The 20,221-nt window shown below is 47.6% G+C and overlaps 1 protein-coding gene and 1 non-coding gene across 2 annotated transcripts in view; one reads left to right on the top strand and one right to left on the bottom strand.

Moving 5' to 3' along the window:
* Positions 1-3,222: 3,222 nt before the first annotated feature.
* The window catches only part of LOC121569357 (U2 snRNP-associated SURP motif-containing protein-like), a 34,798-nt gene continuing 17,799 nt past the window's right edge, over positions 3,223-20,221 (top strand). The window contains 12 exon segments of the mRNA XM_045221390.1: positions 3,223-3,303; positions 4,145-4,243; positions 6,050-6,161; positions 6,389-6,522; positions 8,377-8,447; positions 8,537-8,628; positions 14,475-14,510; positions 14,609-14,691; positions 14,859-15,024; positions 16,610-16,821; positions 17,311-17,354; positions 20,040-20,144. Of these exon segments, the coding sequence (XP_045077325.1) occupies positions 3,259-3,303; positions 4,145-4,243; positions 6,050-6,161; positions 6,389-6,522; positions 8,377-8,447; positions 8,537-8,628; positions 14,475-14,510; positions 14,609-14,691; positions 14,859-15,024; positions 16,610-16,821; positions 17,311-17,354; positions 20,040-20,144 (1,199 nt within the window). The 5' untranslated portion in view covers positions 3,223-3,258.
* Positions 15,829-15,903, bottom strand: trnaa-agc. Its single transcript has one exon. It is a non-coding gene; the product is annotated as a tRNA-Ala (tRNA).

Below are 20,221 nucleotides of genomic sequence, written 5' to 3'. Positions count from 1 at the left end.
TCATCTTTGCCTGGATCCTGACTGGTCTCCCAGTCCCTGCCGCTGAAAAACATCCCCACAGCATGATGCTGCCACCATCATGCTTCACCGTAGGGATGGTGCCAGGTTTCTTCCAGAAGTTACTTTTGGCATTCAGGCCAAAGAGTTCAATCATGGTTTCATCAGACCAGAGAATCTTGTTTCTCATGGTCTGAGAGTCTTTAGGTGCCTATTGGCAAACTCCAAGCAGGCTGTCATGTGCCTTTTACTGAGGAGTGGCCTCTGTCTGGCCAATCTACCATAAAGGCCTGATTGGTGGAGTGCTACAGAGATGGTTCTCCTTCTGGAAGGTTCTCCCATCTCCACAGTGGAACTCTGGAGCTCTGCCAGAGTGACCATCGGGTCCTTGGTCACCTCTCCCCCGTTTGCACAGTTTGGCCGGGCGGTCTTGGTGGTTCCGAACTTCTTCCATTTAAGAATGATGGAGGCCACCGTGTTCTTGGGGACCTTCAACACTGCAGACATTTTTTGGTACCCTTCCCCAAATCTGTGCCTCGACACAATCCTGTCTCTGAGCTCTACGGACAATTCCTTCGACCTCATGGCTTGGTTTTTGCTCTGATATGCACTATCAACTGTGGGACCTTATATAGACAGGTGTGTACCTTTCCAAATCATGTCCAATCAATTGAATTTACCACAGGTGGACTCCAATCAAGTTGTAGAAACATCTCAAGGATGATCAATATAAACAGGATGCTCCATTTCGAGTCTCATAGCAAAGGTTCTGAATACTTGTGTAAATATGGTATTTCAGTTTTTTTTTTTTTTATACATTTGCAAAAATCTCTAACAACAAATGTTTGCTTTGTCATTATGGGGTATTGTGTGTAGATTGATGATAATTTTAGAATAAGGCTCTAACATAAGAAATTGTGGAAAAAGTGAAGGGGTCTGAATACTTTCTGAATGCACTGTATGTTACAGTATTTACATTTACATTCCAAAATGTCCCCTTCTGCACCACATGTACATTACACCATATGTATCCTCTATACCAGGTAGTATCAGAGGAAGGCCTTAAAAAAGCCCCTAAAAATTGAACGCCCTAAAAATTGTCGGAATCCACCCAAGTCACAGTCTGGTCTCTCTGCTACCGCACGGCAAGTTCCGGAGCGCCAAGTCTGGGACCAAAATGCTCCTGAACAGCTTCTACCACAAAGCCATGAATAAGACTGCTGAATAGTTAATCAGACTTTCTGCTTTTCACCCCTACCAACATGTACATATTACCTCAATAAATCACACCAACTGCACTACATGACCAAATGTATGTGGACACCTGCTCGTCGAACATCTCATTCCAAAATCATGGGCATTAATATGGAGTTTGTCCTGCTATAACATACTCCATTCTTCTGGGAAGGTATTCCACTAGATGTTGGAACATTGCTGCGGGGACTTGCTTCCATTCAGCCACAAGAGCATTAGTGAGGTTGGGTACTGATGTTGGGCGATTAGGCCTGGCTCGTTGAGGTCAGGGCTCTGTGCAGACCAGTCAAGTTCATCCACACCGATCTCAACAAACCATTTCTGTATGGACCTCGCTTTGTGCACAGGGGCATTGTCATGCTGAAACAGGAAAGGGCCTTCCCCAAACTGTTGCCACAAAGTTGGAAGCACAGAATCATGTAGAATGTCATTGTATGCTGTAGCGTTAAGATTTCCATTCACTGGAACTGAGGGGCCTAGCCCGAACCATGAAAAACAGCCCCAGACCATTATTCCTCGTCCACCAAACTTGACGGTTGGCACTATACATTGGGGCAGGTAGCGTTCTCCTGGCATCCGCCAAACCTAGATTTGTCCGTTGGACTGCCAGATGGTGAAGCGTGATTCATCACTCCAGAGAATGCGTTTCCACTGCTCCAGAGTCCAACGGTGGTGAGCTTTACACCACTCCAGCCAACGCTTGGCATTGCGCATGGTGATCTTAGGCTTGTGTGCGGCTGCTCGGCCATGGAAACCCATTTCATGAAGCTCCCGATGAACACAGTTGCACAGAGGCAGTTTGGAACTCGGTAGTGAGTGTTGCAACCGAGGACAGACGATTTTTACGCGCTACCCACTTCAGCACTCGGTGGTCCCGTTCTGTGAGCTTGTGTGGCCTACCACTTCGTGGCTGAGCAATTGTTGCTCCTAGATATTTCCACTTCACAATAACAGCACTTACAGTTGGGCAGCTCTAGCATGGCAGAAATTTGACGAACTGACTTGTTGGAAAGGTGGCATCCTATGACGGTGCCACATTGAAAGTCACTGAGCTCTTCAGTGAGGCCATTCTACTGCCAATGTTTGTCTATGGAGATTGCATGGCGGTGCGCTCGATTTCATACACCTGTCAGCAATGGGTGTGGCTGAAATAGCCGAATCCACTAATTTGAAGGGGTGTCCATGTGCTTTTGTATATATATTGTACCTCGTACAGTGACTCGGTACAGATACTCCTCATATATAGACTATATATAGCCTAGTTATTGTTATTTTATTGTGTTCCATTTTTTGTCTATTTGCTATTTTTCTTTATTTTTAACTGCATGGTTGGGAAAGAACAGGTAAGTATGTATTTCACGGTAAAGTCTGACAAATAAAATGGATTTGATTTGTTATATGCTATGTATTTGACAGACAGACAGACAGACACACACACACACACACACACACACACACACACACACACACACACACACCAGCACACACACACGAGACAGAAAACACAGAGAGCAGGCTGTAAATGGCTCCATCTGGTGGAGCAAATGAAGCATAGCCTCTCAAATAAATGTTTTCAGGTTGTCTGAATGTGTAATATTGGCTTGAAAGGCCATGTATCAACAGGTCATCAATAGTACATTTTACATTTACATTTTAGTCATTTAGCAGACGCTCTTATCCAGAGCGACTTACAGTTAGTGAGTGCATACATTTTTCATACTGGCCCCCCATACAAGTTGGGTAATGCAATTTAAATATGGGGTAGGCATCAACCCCACAAAAAAGAAATCACGACTGTGATTTACAGTTGGCTGATTAATTAATAGTTATAGTTTTTTTCTTTATCGACTAGCGTATTATTACCCGGCCACAATTTAGGTGGTAGGCCATTCAAACCACTAAGCTATGACGCAAACAGTCATCGATATTTCTTTATTTGACTATTTTGGACTAGTAAAAAAAAACGTATCCCAAAATCGGTAATTGATTAGAGTTTGCATAACCAAGATGGCGGACCGAACGCCTGGTGGTTCGCAGAAAGCCAGCGCAAAGGTGAATCTTTTAATCGATATTTACTTGATGTATAGGCTATTAAACGCTATACGAACTGTTTATTGTACTTTGTGTGGTTATAAACGTTGTGCAGCGGTAGCCATACGTGTTCCTAATTATAAGGAGCATTTGTGTACGAAAAGACCAGGTAGTTAACTAACGCTAGCTAACTAAAGGGCCTGATACACCAGTATTTTTCCTGTTTCAAACATTGGACTGATTTCACCAGGTGTTTACCTAGCTAACTGATTACTATGATAGCATTTGGCTCCATTTAGCTAGTTGCTATGAGTTGGTGCTTGATTTTGGTTGTTGCACCAGCGTGGAGAATAAATAAACGGTAGCTAGCTAACGCTACCCTGCACTAGTCCTTTGCCTCTGTGAATCTGTAGATGGACAAAAACGATCGGACCCGACGTATCCGTAGGCCTCCTGGCAGCCAGTGTTAACTAACTACTAGTGGTGCCAGCCAACTAAGTTAGTTAGCTAAGCTACTGACAAACTGTCAACATTTCGATCATTCCAATTCAACAACGCATCAATACTATCCACAGTATTAGTAAATTGCTAGTTGGCTATTAGCTGGATAGTTAGCAGCTAGCTAGCAACAACCTGTCACCTCACAAGTTAGCATAACCTCACCAGTTAGCATACTGTAAGGTAACTGCTTCACAACTTTGTCTGTCAGGTCAGCGTGCTAACTAATGCCTGGAAGAATATCAAGCAATCTCAAAGAAAATGCACAAATTAGTTAAAATATATATTAACTATTATTGTACTGTGACATGAGAGTGTATTCAACTCTTCAGCTAACTAAATTGTCTTTTGTTTACATTTGTAGGCGCTTCTAGAGAGCAAGTTGAAGTCCTTCAGCATTGGCAAAACGGCCGTGTCCAAGAGGACCCTAAGCAAGAAGGAACAAGAGGAAATCAAAAAGAAGGTACGACTAAATATAAGTGTTGAAAATGTATTTTATGTTACAAGTCACGCTCTCCATAGCCGATGTGAGTAAGACTTTTAAGCAGGTCAACATTCACAAGGCCACAGGGCCAGACGGATTACCAGGACGTGTACTCCGAGCATGCGCTGACCAACTGGCAAGTGTCATCACTGACATTTTCAACATGTCCCTGACTGAGTCTGTAATACCAACATGTTAGAAGCAGACCACCATAGCCCCTGTGCCCAAGAACATTAAGATAAACTGCCTAAATCACTACCGACCCGTAGCACTCACGTCTGTAGTCATGAAGTGCTTTGAAAGGCTGGTCATGGCTCACATCAACACCATTTTCCCAGAAACCCTAGACCCACTCCAATTTGCATACCACCCCAACAGATCCACAGATGATGCAATCTCTATTGCACTCCACACTGCCCTTTCCCACCTGGACAAGAGGAACACCTACGTGAGAATGCTATTCATTGACTACAGCTCAGTGTTCAACACCATAGTGCCTGATCACCGACAACGACGAGACAGCCTATAGGGAGGAGGTCAGAAACCTGGCTGTGTGGTGCCAGGATAACAACCTCTCCCTCAACGTGATCAAGAGAAAGGAGATGATTGTGGACTACAGGAAAAAAAGAGGACTGAGCAAGTCCCCGTTCTCATCGACGGGGCTGTAGTGGAACAGGTTGAGAGCTTCAATTTCCTTGGTGTCCACATCACCAACAAACTATCATGGTCCAAACACACCAAGACAGTCGTGAAGAGGGCCCGACAAAGCCTATTCCTCCTCAGGAGACTGAAAAGATTTGGCATGTGTCCTCAGATCCTCAAAAAGTTCTACAGCTGCACCATCGAGAGCATCCTGACTGGTTGCATCACTGCCTGGTATGGCAACTGCTCGGCCTCTGACCGCAAGGCACTACAGAGGGTAGTGCGTACGGCCCAGTACATCACTGGGGCCAAGCTTCCTGCCATCCAGTACCTCTATACCAGGTGGTGTCAGAGGAAGACCCTAAAAATTGTCAGACTCCAGCCACCCTAGTCATAGACTGTTCTCTCTGCTACCGCACAGCAAGCGGTATCGGAGCGCCAAGTCTATGTCCAAAAGGCTTCTTAACAGCTTCTACCCCCAAGCCATAAGACTCCTGAACAGCTAATCATGGCTACCCGGACTATTTGCACTGCCCCCCTCCCCAACCCCCACCCCCTCTTTTACGCTGCTGCTACTCTGTTAATTATTTATGCATAGTCACTTTAACTCTACCCACATGTACATATTACCTCAATTACCTCGACTAACCGGTGCCCCCGCACATTGACTCTGCACCGGTACCCCCTGTATATAGCCTCATACCCCCAGTATAGGTTACATTTTTTACTTACTATTTTTTCCTTACCCGTCTTATTTTTTTTACTGCATTGTTGGTTAAGGGCTGTAAGTAAGCATTTCACTGTAAGGTCTACACCTGTTGTATTCGGCGCATGTGGCAAATAACATTTGATTTGAAGTTACAAGTTGTGGCCCACACAAGGGATCAAATTGAAATCGGGATATGCCCACATGTTTGTTTTGGGCAACATCCTAATTCACCTTGCATTTTGAATTAACTTGATCATTCCAAAGTGCGTGCATGTAGCTTCAGCTTTTTGTGTTTAACTTGGATTGTTGAATCGGTGTTGTGTTGATTAGAGCAAACGGTAGCAAATGTTTTTGCAACAGAAATCAAAATGCGTTTTTCTTATTGGACAAGTGTCTGATGTTGTGAGAGATGTTGATGGTCTGGTCCTTGGCAGGAGGATGAGCGTGCAGCTGCAGAGATCTATGAAGAGTTCCTGGCTGCGTTCGAGGGAGGAGAGGGCAAGGTCAAGGCCTTCGTCCGGGGGGGCATTGCTAACGCAACTAAAGGTAAGAAGAACCAACTCAACCTTCACAAATCGCACAAAACTATCAGGGATATTTTTTAGCTAAATACTAAATGTGTAGATATGTTGTTTAGTAGGGTTGGGCAGTCAAATTACCAATTTCCATTGTCTCTGTGTAATGGATAAATACAGTTGTAAACTATTGTATTGTACATTGTAGTAAGAAACTAGACTAACTTGTGTTGACGTACTGAATGTTTCTTCCTACAGAGGAGGCTGCTTCTGATGACAAGAAGGGCAAGCTGTATAAACCCAAGTCACGCTTCGAAACAACAGCAGCACCGAAAAGCAGCTTCCTGCCTTTGGAAACCCCTCCACAGTTTTTAACATTAGATAAAATACATGTATGTATCATTGCAATCAGCATTTACAGTGGGGGAAAAAGTATTTAGTCAGCCACCAATTGTGCAAGTTCTCCCACTTAAAAAGATGAGAGAGGCCTGTAATTTTCATCATAGGTACACGTCAACTATCATAGGTACACATGGTCCTCTGTAGCTCAGCTGGTAGAGCACGGCGCTTGTAACGCTAAGGTAGTGGGTTCGATCCCCGGGACCACCCATACACAAAAAAAAAATGTATGCACGCATGACTGTAAGTCGATTTGGATAAAAGCGTCTGCTAAATGGCATATTATATTATTATTATTATAACTATGACAGACAAAATTAGATTTTTTTTCTCCAGAAAATCACATTGTAGGATTTTTAATGAATTTATTTGCAAATTATGGTGGAAAATAAGTATTTGGTCAATAACAAAAGTTTCTCAATACTTTGTTATATACCCTTTGCTGGCAATGACACAGGTCAAACGTTTTCTGTAAGTCTTCACAAGGTTTTCACACACTGTTGCTGGTATTTTGGCCCATTCCTCCATGCAGATCTCCTCTAGAGCAGTGATGTTTTGGGGCTGTCGCTGGGCAACACAGACTTTCAACTCCCTCTAAAGATTTTCTATGGGGTTGAGATCTGGAGACTGGCTAGGCCACTCCAGGGCCTCCTTCGTTGCCCGGGCGGTGTGTTTGGGATCATTGTCATGCTGAAAGACCCAGCCACGTTTCATCTTCAATGCCCTTGCTGATGGAAGGAGGTTTTCACTCAAAATCTCACGATACATGGCCCCATTCATTCTTTCCTTTACACGGATCAGTCGTCCTGGTCCCTTTGCAGAAAAACACCCCCAAAGCATGATGTTTCCACCCCCATGCTTCACAGTAGGTATGGTGTTCTTTGGATGCAACTCAGCATTCTTTGTCCTCCAAACACGACGAGTTGAGTTTTTACCAAAAAGTTCTATTTTGGTTTCATCTGACCATATGACATTCTCCCCAATCCTCTTCTGGATCATCCAAATGCACTCTAGCAAACTTCAGACGGGCCTGGACATGTACTGGCTTAAGCAGGGGGACATGTCTGGCACTGCAGGATTTGAGTCCCTGGCGGCGTAGTGTGTTACTGATGGTAGGCTTTGTTACTTTGGTCCCAGCTCTCTGCAGGTCATTCACTAGGTCCCCCCGTGTGGTTCTGGGATTTTTGCTCACCGTTCTTGTGATCATTTTGACCCCACGGGGTGAGATCTTGCGTGGAGCCCCAGATCGAGGGAGATTATCAGTGGTCTTCCATTTCCTAATAATTGCTCCCACAGTTGATTTCTTCAAACCAAGCTGCTTACCTATTGCAGATTCAGTCTTCCCAGCCTGGTGCAGGTCTACAATTTTGTTTCTGGTGTCCTTTGACAGCTCTTTGGTCTTGGCCATAGTGGAGTTTGGAGTGTGACTGTTTGAGGTTGTGGACAGGTGTCTTTTATACTGATAACAAGTTCAAACAGGTACCATTTAATACAGGTAACGAGTGGAGGACAGAGGAGCCTCTTAAAGAAGAAGTTACAGGTCTGTGAGAGCCAGAAATCTTGCTTGTTTGTAGGTGACCAAATACTTATTTTCCACCATAATTTGCAAATAAATTCATTAAAAATCCTACAATGTGATTTTCTGGAGAAAAAAATCTCAATTTGTCTGTCATAGTTGACGTGTACCTATGATGAAAATTACAGGCCTCTCATCTTTTTAAGTGGGAGAACTTGCACAATTGGTGGCTGACTAAATACTTTTTCCCCCCACTGTATTTGACTGCTGTTAAACTAATCTAATAGGTAGTCCTTTTACTGGACTAATATATTTTTTAACTTCCTTTCAGACACTGAAGAAAACAACTGAAAAGGGAAAGAAGAAGAGTAACCTAGAGCTGTTTAAGGAAGAACTGAAACAGTAAGCAATTTCACATCCCTCATCTGTTGCTCCATGGACTTGTCGATTGCCCTGGATTGCATGACATCTTCTCTGTCCGTCTCTCCCAGAATACAGGAGGAGAGGGATGAGAGGCACAAGATCAAAGGCAGAGTCAGTCGATTCGAACCTCTCTCTGGGACGGAGGGAAAACGCTCCTCCAGTAAGTGTCTGCTTTATAACTACTGACCGGGTGAGGTTAGGCTGGAGTCTGTTTCAATGGTCGAACAAAGCATGTCAGTTAAGATTTCAGGCTAGGAAACCGCTAGACTATCTAAAATACATAAAGGCTCTTGGATCATACTGACTGCCCCCCTCCTCATACTGACTACATCCACCACCCCCCATACTGACTGCCTTCAACCCCCCCCCTAATACTGACTGCCTCCAAACCCCCCCTCATACTGTGACTGCCTTCAACCCCCCCCTAATACTGACTGCCTTCAACCCCTTCCTCATACTGACTGCCTTCAACCCCTTCCTCATACTGACTGCCTCCAACCCCTTCCTCATACTGACTGTCTCCAACCCCTTCCTCATACTGACTGTCTCCAACCCCTTCCTCATACTGACTGCCTCCAACCCCCTCCTCATACTGACTGCCTCCAACCCCCCCCCGCTCATGCTGACTACCTCCAACACCCCCATACTGACTGCCTCCAACCCCCCCCTATACTGACTACCTCCACGCCCTCATACTGACTGCCTCCATGCCCTCATACTGACTGCCTCCACCCCCTCATACTGACTGCCTCCACCCCCCTCATACTGACTTCCTCCACCCCCTAATACTGACTGCCTCCACCCCCTTCATACTGACTACCTCCACCCCCTCATACTGACTGCCTCCAACCCCCTCCTCATACTGACTGCCTCCGACCCCCTCCCTCCTCTACTGACTGCCTCCGACCCCTCCCTCCTCTACTGACTGCCTCCGACCCCCTCCCGCTTCATACTGACTGCCTCCGACCCCCTCCCTCCTCTACTGACTGCCTCCGACCCCCCTCCCGCTTCATACTGTCTGCCTCCGATCCCCCCTTCTTACTGACTGTCTCCGACCCCCCTCTCATACTGACTGCCTCAAACCCCCCCTCTCATACTGACTGCCTCAAACCCTCTCCCCTCTCATACTGACTACCTCCAACCCTCTCCCCTCTCATACTGACTGCCTCAATCCCCCCCTCTCATACTGACTGTCTCAAACCCCCATACTGACTGCCTTCAATCCCCCTCTCATACTGACTGCCTCAAACCCCCCCTCTCATACTGACTGCCTTCAATCCCCCCTCATACTGACTACCTCCAACCCTCTCCCCTCTCATACTGACTGCCTCAACCCCCTCTCATACTGACTGCCTCCAACCCCCCATACTGACTGCCTCCAACCCCCCTCTCATACTGACTACCTCCAACCGTCTCCCCTCTCATACTGACTGCCTCAACCCCCCCTCTCATACTGACTGCCTCAAACCCCCGATACTGACTGCCAACCCTCTCCCCTCTCATACTGACTGCCTGCCAACCCTCTCCCCTCTCATACTGACTGCCTCCAACCCCCCTCTCATACTGACTGCCTCCAACCCCCCCTCTCATACTGACTGCCTCCAACTCCCCCTATACTGACTACCTCCAACTCCCCCTATACTGACTGCCTCCAACCCATACTGACTGCCTCCACCCCCCATACTGGCTGCTTCCACGCCCTCACACTGACTGCTTCCACCCCCCTCATACTGACTGCCTCCACCCCCCTCATACTGACTGCCTCCAACCCCCTCGACCCCCATACTGACTTCCTTCATCCCCCTCATATTGACTGCCTGCAACCCCCCCCCTCATACTGACTGCCTCCAACCCCCCTCTCATACTGACTGCCTCCAACCCCCCCTCTCATACTGACTACCTCCAACCCTCTCCCCTCTCATACTGACTGCCTCAACCCCCCCCCTCTCATACTGACTGCCTCAACCCCCCCTCTCATACTGACTGCCAACCCTCTCCCCTCTCATACTGACTGCCTGCCAACCCTCTCCCCTCTCATACTGACTGCCTCCAACCCCCCCTCATACTGACTGCCTCAAACCCCCCCTCTCATACTGACTGCCTTCAATCCCCTCATACTGACTGCCTCCAACCCTCCATACTGACTGCCTTCAATCCCCCTCTCATACTGACTGCCTCAAACCCCCCCTCTCATACTGACTGCCTTCAATCCCCCCTCATACTGACTGCCTCCAACCCTCTCCCCTCTCATACTGACTGCCTCAACCACCCCCTCTCATACTGACTGCCTCCAACCCCCCATACTGACTGCCTCCAACCCCCCTCTCATACTGACTACCTCCAACCCTCTCCCCTCTCATACTGACTGCCTCAACCCCCCTCTCATACTGACTGCCTCAAACCCCGATACTGACTGCCAACCCTCTCCCCTCTCATACTGACTGCCTCCAACCCCCCCTCTCATACTGACTGCCTCCAACCCCCCATACTGACTGCCTCCAACTCCCCCTATACTGACTACCTCCAACTCCCCCTATACTGACTACCTCCAACTCCCCCTATACTGACTGCCTCCACCCCCCATACTGGCTGCTTCCACGCCCTCATACTGACTGCTTCCACCCCCCTCATACTGACTGCCTCCACCCCCTCATACTGACTGCCTCCACCCCCCTCATACTGACTGCCTCCAACCCCCTCGACCCCCATACTGACTTCCTTCATCCCCCTCATATTGACTGCCTGCAAACCCCCCCCCTCATACTGACTGCCTCCAACCCCCCTCTCATACTGACTGCCTCCAACCCCCCCTCTCATACTGACTACCTCCAACCCTCTCCCCTCTCATACTGACTGCCTCAACCCCCCCCTCTCATACTGACTGCCTCAAACCCCCGATACTGACTGCCAACCCTCTCCCCTCTCATACTGACTGCCTGCCAACCCTCTCCCCTCTCATACTGACTGCCTCCAACCCCCCCCTCATACTGACTGCCTCCAACCCCCCTCTCATACTGACTACCTCCAACCCTCTCCCCTCTCATACTGACTACCTCCAACCCTCTCCCCTCTCATACTGACTGCCTGCCAACCCCCTCTCATACTGACTGCCTCCAACCCCCCCTCATACTGACTGCCTCCAACCCTCCCTCATACTGACTGCCTCCAACCCCACCCTCATACTGACTGCCTCCAACCCCCCCATACTGACTGCCTCCAACCCTCCCTCATACTGACTGCCTCCAACCCCACCCTCATACTGACTGCCTCCAACCCCCCCCATACTGACTGCCTCCAACCCCCCCCATACTGACTGCCTCCAACCCCCCATACTGACTGTCTCAACCCCCCATACTGACTGCCTCCAACCCCCCCATACTGACTGCCTCCAACCCCCCCATACTGACTGCCTGCAAAGCCCCCCTCCTCATACTGACTGCCTCCAACTCCCCCTATACTGACTGCCTCTAACCCCCCCATACTGACTGCCTCCACCCCCCTCATACTGACTGCCTCCACCCCCCTCAAACTGACTATCTCCACCCCCCTCATACTGACTACTGCCTCCAACCCCCTCGACCCCCATACTGACTTCCTCCAACCCCCTTCATCCCCCTCATATTGACTGCCTGCAAACCCCCCCTCCTCATACTGACTGCCTCCAACCCCCCCACCCCACCATACTGATTGCCTCCAACCCCCCCATACTGATTGCCTCCAACCCCCCCATACTGACTGCCTCCAACCCCCCATACTGACTGCCTCCAACCCCCCCATACTGATTGCCTCCAACCCCCATACTGATTGCCTCCAACCCCCCATACTGATTGCCTCCAACCCCCATACTGATTGCCTCCAACCCCCCATACTGATTGCCTCCAACCCCCCATACTGATTGCCTCCAACCCCCCCATACTGATTGCCTCCAACCCCCCCATACTGATTGCCTCCAACACCCCCATACTGATTGCCTCCAACCCCCCCATACTGATTGCCTCCAACCCCCCCATACTGATTGCCTCCAACCCCCCCATACTGATTGCCTCCAACACCCCCCATACTGATTGCCTCCAACACCCCCATACTGACTGCCTCCACCCCCCTTTACACCAACTGCCTCCAAGCCCCCCCATGCTGACTGCCTTCAACCCCCCCATACTGACTACCTCCAACCCCTCCTCATACTGACTACCTCCCCCCCATACTGACTGCCTCCACGCCCTCATACTGACTGCCTCCACACCCTCATACTGACTGCCTCCACACCCTCATACTGACTGCCTCCACACCCTCGTACTGACTGCCTCCACACCCTCATACTGACTGCCTCCAACCCCCCCTCATACTGACTGCCTCCAACCCCCCCATACTGACTGCCTCCAACCCCCCCCATACTGACTGCCTCCAACCCCCCCATACTGACTGCCTCCAACCCCCCATACTGACTGCCTCCAACCCCCCATACTGACTGCCTCCAACCCCCCCATACTGACTGCCTCCAACCCCCCCATACTGACTGCCTCCAACCCCCCATACTGACTGCCTGCAAAGCCCCCCTCCTCATACTGACTGCCTCCAACCCCCCCATACTGACTGCCTCCAACCCCCCATACTGACTGCCTGCAAAGCCCCCTCCTCATACTGACTGCCTCCACCCCCCATACTGACTGCTTCCACACCCTCACACTGACTGCCTCCACCCCCCTCATACTGACTGCCTCCACCCCCTCAAACTGACTATCTCCACCCCCTCATACTGACTACTGCCTCCAACCCCCTCGACCCCCATACTGACTTCCTCCAACCCCTTCATCCCCCCTCATACTGACTGCCTCCACCCCCCTCAAACTGACTCTCCACCCCCTCATACTGACTACTGCCTCCAACCCCCTCGACCCCCATACTGACTTCCTCCAACCCCCTTCATCCCCCTCATATTGACTGCCTGCAAACCCCCCCTCCTCATACTGATTGCCTCCAACCCCCCCATACTGATTGCCTCCAACCCCCCCATACTGACTACCTCCAACCCCCCCCATACTGACTGCCTCCACCCCCCTTCACACCGACTGCCTCCAAGCCCCCCCATGCTGACTGCCTTCAACCCCCCCATACTGACTACCTCCAACCCCTCCTTATACTGACTGCCTCCCACCCCCCTCCTCATACTGACTACCTCCACACCCTCATACTGACTGCCTCCACACTCTCATACTGACTGCATCCAACCCCCTCATACTGACTGCCTTCACCCCCTCATACTGACTGCCTCCAACCCCCCATACTGACTACCTCCAACCCCACCTCACACTGACTGCCTCAACCCCCCCTCCTAATACTGACTGCCTCCAACCCCCCATACTATCCCCACCCCACTTCATAGTGACTGCCTCCAACCTCCCCCATACTGACTACCTCCACCCCCCATACTGACTGCCTCCAACCCCCTCCACCCCCCATACTGACTGCCTCCACCCCCCTCATACTGACTGCCTCCACCCCCCCACCCCCTCATACTGACTGCCTCCAACCCTCCCACCCCCTCATACTGACTACCTCCACCCCCCATACTGACTGCCTCCAACCCCCTCCACCCCCCATACTGACTTCCTCCAACCCTCCCACCCCCTCATACTGACTGCCTCCACCCCCCATACTGACTGCCTCCAACCCCCTCCACCCCCCATACTGACTTCCTCTAACCCTCCCACCCCCTCATACTGACTGCCTCCACCCCCCCCACCCCCCATACTGACTTCCTCCAACCCTCCCACCCCCTCATACTGACTGCCTCCACCCCCATACTGACTGCCTCCAACCCCCTCCACCCCCCATACTGACTTCCTCCAACCCTCCCACCCCCCTCATACTGACTGCCTCCACCCCCCACCCCCTCATACTGACTGCCCCCCCTCTCTCTCTCTCTCATTCTGACTGCCTCCAACCTCCACACCACTTCCACTTAGCTGGGAAACAACATTTATCCTGCTTCTCTGCTTTTTTTAGTGGATGGTTCTTCAAGAAGAAACCGTCCTTCCAGTGGTAATTTGATAACTTAATACAGTGGCTTGCTTTTAATATCTACGTGTCACTAAGTTGATATAATATAGAAAGGCTTAGCTGCTCTGCTCTCTCTGCAGTTCTGGACGACTCTGCACCTGGTTCCCATGACGTCGGAGACCCCTCTACGACTAACTTATATCTCGGAAACATCAACCCACAGGTAAACCTTTTTATGGTTTATAAATGGCTTATAAATGTGTTTATATGCCTAATTGCCTATATTAGTAACTGAAATGCTGCTAATATATTGTATTACTGAGGATATCCCAATGTAAAATGACACCAATAACAAAAAGTTCCTCCCTCTCTGTTGTGGTTGCTGTGTAGATGAACGAGGAGATGCTGTGTCAGGAGTTTGGACGCTATGGTCCTCTGGCCAGCGTGAAGATCATGTGGCCGCGGACAGATGAGGAGAGGGCCAGGGAGAGGAACTGTGGCTTTGTGGCCTTCATGAACCGGAGGGATGCGGAGAGAGCTCTGAAGAACCTCAACGGTATTAAAGCCTTAGTTATCATCACACCTGTCACGATGCAACTTCACTTACATTACATGACTTGCTCAAGGCCAGAATGGCAGGAGATATGATACATGGGATCAGCAGCCTTCCATGGTCAATACCAGTGATAATAATAATAATGGTTATTTTGTGAAGTGGTTCCTTGCATCATACAACCTTTTTGGCACATGGTGTTCCAGACCATTTTTTATTTTGAGCTTTTGGACAAGTAAAGAAATCTGTCATACTCTGTCCAATACTAGCCTAATTGACAGAGTGAAAAGAAGGAAGCCTTTACAGAATAAAACATATTCCAAAACAAGCATCCTGTTTGCAACAGGGCACTTAAGTAATACTGCAAAAAATGTGGCAAAGAAATTTAACTTTTTGTCCTGAATACAAAGCGATATGTTTGGGCAAATCCAACACAACACATCACTGAGTACCTCTCTTCAGTGGTGGCTGCATCATGTTATGGGTGTGCTTGTCATCGGCAAGGACTTGGGAGTTTTTTTAGGATAAAAAGAAATGGAATACAGCTAGGCACAGGCAAAATCCTTGAGGAAAACCTGGTTGTCTGCTTTGTCAACAAACACTGCGAGACGAATTCACCTTTCAGCAGGACAATAACTTAAATCACAAGGCCAAATCTACACTGGAGTCGCTAACCAAGATGACATTGAATGTTCTTGAGTGGCCTAGTTTATAGTTTTACATTTACATTTTAATCATTTAGCAGACGCTCTTATCCAGAGCGACTTACAGTTAGTGAGTGCATACATAAAAATAACAAAAATCATACTGGCCCCCCGTGGGAATCGAACCCACAACCCTGGCTTTGCTAGAGCCATGCTCTACCAACTGAGCTACAGGGGACTACTTTTGACTTAAATCGGCTTGAAAATCTATGGCAAGACTTGAAAATGGCAGTCTAGCAATGATCAACAACCAACTTGACAGAGCTTGAAGAATTTTTAAAAATAATGGGCAAATATTGAACTATCCAGATGTGCAAAGCTCTTAGAAACTTACCCCAAAAGACTCACAGCTGTAATCATTGTTTCTAACATGTATTGACTCAGGGGCTTGAATACTTAACTAATCAAGATATATTAGTGTTTTTTATTTTTCATACATTTTTATAAATGTTCGACATTTTCTTCCACTTGACATTAGACTATTATTTTGTGTAGATCGACGACAAAAATTACAATTAAATCAATTTTAATCCAACTTAGTTTCCAATTAAATTGTGGGAAAAGTCAAGCGGTGTGAATACTTAGTGAAGGGACTGAAAGGGGTCATTCATCAATAATGTACCCCACAGAACGGCCTGTAGAAGGTAGACACAACATCATTGGTTATAGAAATGCAAAACAGAATAACAATGGTTATTTTCCCCCCAATTTGTATTTGTTAACATCAACACGACCATGACATATTGGCATTCCTAGCACATTGAAAAGAGCAGCTGCTTCAGTAGAATTGGTAGTAAGATCAGATAGACCGTGATTTTGATAGAAGACAAATAGGCTACTAGTGTTTTTTTTTTTTTTAAGATACTGTTTTGTACTGCTTCCAGGGAAGATGATCATGAACTTTGAGATGAAGCTGGGCTGGGGTAAAGGTGTGCCCATCCCACCTCACCCCATCTACATCCCCCCATCCATGGTGGAGAACACCCTCCCTCCGCCCCCCTCCGGCCTGCCCTTCAACGCACAGCCCAGCGAGAGGCTGAAGAACCCCAACGCCGCCCTGCTCCCTCCGCCAAAGAACAAGGAGGAATTCGACAAGGTAACTCACCGTGTCATGTCTGGGATGTTGCTGTATGCTGTATTAGGCCTGTTGAACCAGTATTTTAAACTATTTTGTTAGCCACAGGCCTACTTAGGCTATTGGGCAGGTAGTGACGTTTTTGGTCATATCTTCTACTAGTCATGGGTTTATTCCGTTTAAAAAAATGTCTACATTTATTGAGGCAAGATTTTGCATTGCCGTTTTCCCTAGCTGGGTTAGAGGAAAATGATTTAGGATGACAGTACAGGAACAATGGCTATATAGAGAGGTGTGTTATTTAGTCTAAAGAAAGAAGCAATGGTAAGTTGTGTGGGAATTTAAGAACTGTATACATTTGACCTTTTAGTAAAACTGACAGCAGTAAAGGAAAGTTGTTTTTCATATGATGCAGTTTATAATGCATTTTTATATTATATTTTTCACCTGTTGCCTTTTAATAATACTCACATATTCTATGTTTATTATCTGATGTGACTTCATATACAGACTCTGTCCCAAGCCACAGTCAAAGTGGTTATCCCAACAGAAAGGTACACGTTTTTCTTTTTTAAATTGGTGTAAAAACGTAGAAAAACAACCCATAATGAATAAACCCACATTTTTAAAGATTGATCAATTAGATCTCTACACGCTACGGGGGGGTTGTTCAGTATGGGTGAGCAATGGTTGAGGCAAGCACACGTAGGCTTATGACCCCATCGGGTTTAATGCTAGCAGACGTAGCCTTATAGCCCCATCAGGTTTAAAGCTAGCATACGTAGCGTTATAGCCCCTTCAGGATTAATCCTAGCATACGTAGCCTTATAGCCCCATCAAGTTTAATGCTAGCAGACTTAGCCTTATAGCCCCATCAGGTTTAATGCTAGCAGATGGAGTAGCCTTATAGCCCCATCAGGTTTAATGCTAGCAGACTTAGCCTTATAGCCCCATCACGTTTAATGCTAGCAGACTTAGCCTTATAGCTCCATCATGTTTAATGCTAGCAGACTTAGCCTTAGCCCCATCATGTTTAATGCTAGCAGACTTAGCCTTATAGCCCCATCAGGTTTAATGCTAGCAGATGGAGTAGCCTTATAGCCCCATCACGTTTAATGCTAGCAGACTTAGCCTTATAGCTCCATCATGTTTAATGCTAGCAGACTTAGCCTTAGCCCCATCATGTTTAATGCTAGCAGACTTAGCCTTATAGCCCCATCAGGTTTAATGCTAGCAGATGGAGTAGCCTTATAGCCCCATCAGGTTTAATGCTAGCAGATGGAGTAGCCTTATAGCCCCATCAGGTTTAATGCTAGCAGATGGAGTAGCCTTATAGCCCCATCAGGTTTAATGCTAGCAGATGGAGTAGCCTTATAGCCCCATCAGGTTTAATGCTAGCAGATGGAGTAGCCTTATAGCCCCATCAGGTTTAATGCTAGCAGATGGAGTAGCCTTATAGCCCCATCAGGTTTAATGCTAGCAGATGGAGTAGCCTTATAGCCCCATCAGGTTTAATGCTAGCAGATGGAGTAGCCTTATAGCCCCATCAGGTTTAATGCTAGCAGATGGAGTAGCCTTATAGCCCCATCAGGTTTAATGCTAGCAGATGGAGTAGCCTTATAGCCCCATCAGGTTTAATGCTAGCAGATGGAGTAGCCTTATAGCCCCATCAGGTTTAATGCTAGCAGATGGAGTAGCCTTATAGCCCCATCAGGTTTAATGCTAGCAGATGGAGTAGCCTTATAGCCCCATCAGGTTTAATGCTAGCAGATGGAGTAGCCTTATAGCCCCATCAGGTTTAATGCTAGCAGATGGAGTAGCCTTATAGCCCCATCAGGTTTAATGCTAGTACACTACAAGATACTCATTCCTACAGCACACCATTGGTTTACTGCCACCACACTGTCCATATGCTCTTCTCTTCACACAATTATCCAACTCACCCTGCAAACATCAATACAGTCCATGAACCACCATGCCATTACCCGTCTGATGGTATAGAGGTCATCAAAAGCATTTTCACTACACCATATCACCACTCGCATGCATAGGCTAATAACATCCACCGTTATGATGCTAGGTACATATTACACTCACTCACATGGCTTGCATACCATACCATTCTGGCAGTAGTTGGGTTCTTGCCCTCTGACTATTGCTCACTCCCACCGACACGCCCCCTTGGCCTCTGTCATCCAATCACGGGGTCAGCAACACCTGGCCCCAGCTCAGACATCCAATCCAAACCTCCCATTAGTCTCAGTGACCTTTGACATTGGCCTTGGTGAGCAGAACAAGTTGAACTGTCTGCGGCAGCGAGGGACCTGAAAGCATCATGGGATGGATTGGGAAAGTATACAGCATTTTACCCACCATGCAGTGGTAGGATCAGATCCAATACTATCTCGTCAATGTGATTTGTGTTGTCTACAAATTAAATGAAAGACATCCTTTGTTGTTTTGTTGGCCACTAATTTGTCCAACACGCACCATTTATTAGATCACTCTGAAATTCTCCGAAGGAGCTTAGGCCTAATTCACCCATTTACACATTGGTATTTATTGATACATCATTATGTAGTGATTCAAATGACCAATAGAGGGCCTTTTTGTTATGTAGCCTATTTAGGCCAACAATCCTATACTGCTTTGGTTTTTCCAGTCAGCCAGTCAGTCAGCCAGCCAGCCAGTCAGGAGTTGAGGGTGGGTCTGACAGGCACTGTATTGGCTGATACGTCACTCAATAAAGAGTCACTCAAACCTCCCCATCACTTTTTTTTATTATTATCCAGCTTCACTGTCCTCCCTTCCTTCTAGTCTTTACTGTGGGTAGATGGTAGTTAGTTAGCGTTGCCTGTTATCTTGATTTACAAAGACCCATGCACGCTTATGTAACTAGTAGAAGTAATAACTTATGTTTGTTTTAGACCGCTGATGGCTCTTGAAATTGGTGTACGGTCTTATAATTTCAGAAATGCTAAAGGTCAACCATTTAGGAAGATGTTTCTTCCATTCTTACACGTGTAACATTTTCACACAGATTAGTTAATCTAGTCAAATGATACAATGTAAGAAATAGTTCCAAGTTGAATTGTCTAGTACATGTTTTGTGTTAGTGTAGGACAGAGGCTGTACTAGTTCTCACTAGCAGGCAGACAGACAGACAGACAGGCTGGGCCTTAGGAGAAGAAGGGTCGACTGCTCTGAATCCATTTGTTTTAACTGTGTTTTTCTTCTAGGAATTTGCTCTCTCTCATCCACCGAATGATCGAGTTTGTGGTGCGTGAGGGCCCCATGTTTGAAGCCATGATCATGAATCGAGAGCTCAACAACACCATGTACCGGTATGTGTGTGTGTGTGTGTGTGTGTGTGTGTGTGTCCTATGATAACCGTTTTGATTATGTAATGTCATGTACCATA

Source organism: Coregonus clupeaformis, chromosome 7, assembly GCF_020615455.1.
Source record: "Coregonus clupeaformis isolate EN_2021a chromosome 7, ASM2061545v1, whole genome shotgun sequence".
Lineage (NCBI taxonomy): Eukaryota > Metazoa > Chordata > Actinopteri > Salmoniformes > Salmonidae > Coregonus > Coregonus clupeaformis.
Note: the sequence above shows the minus strand (reverse complement) of the source record. Positions and strands in the feature narration are given on the sequence as shown.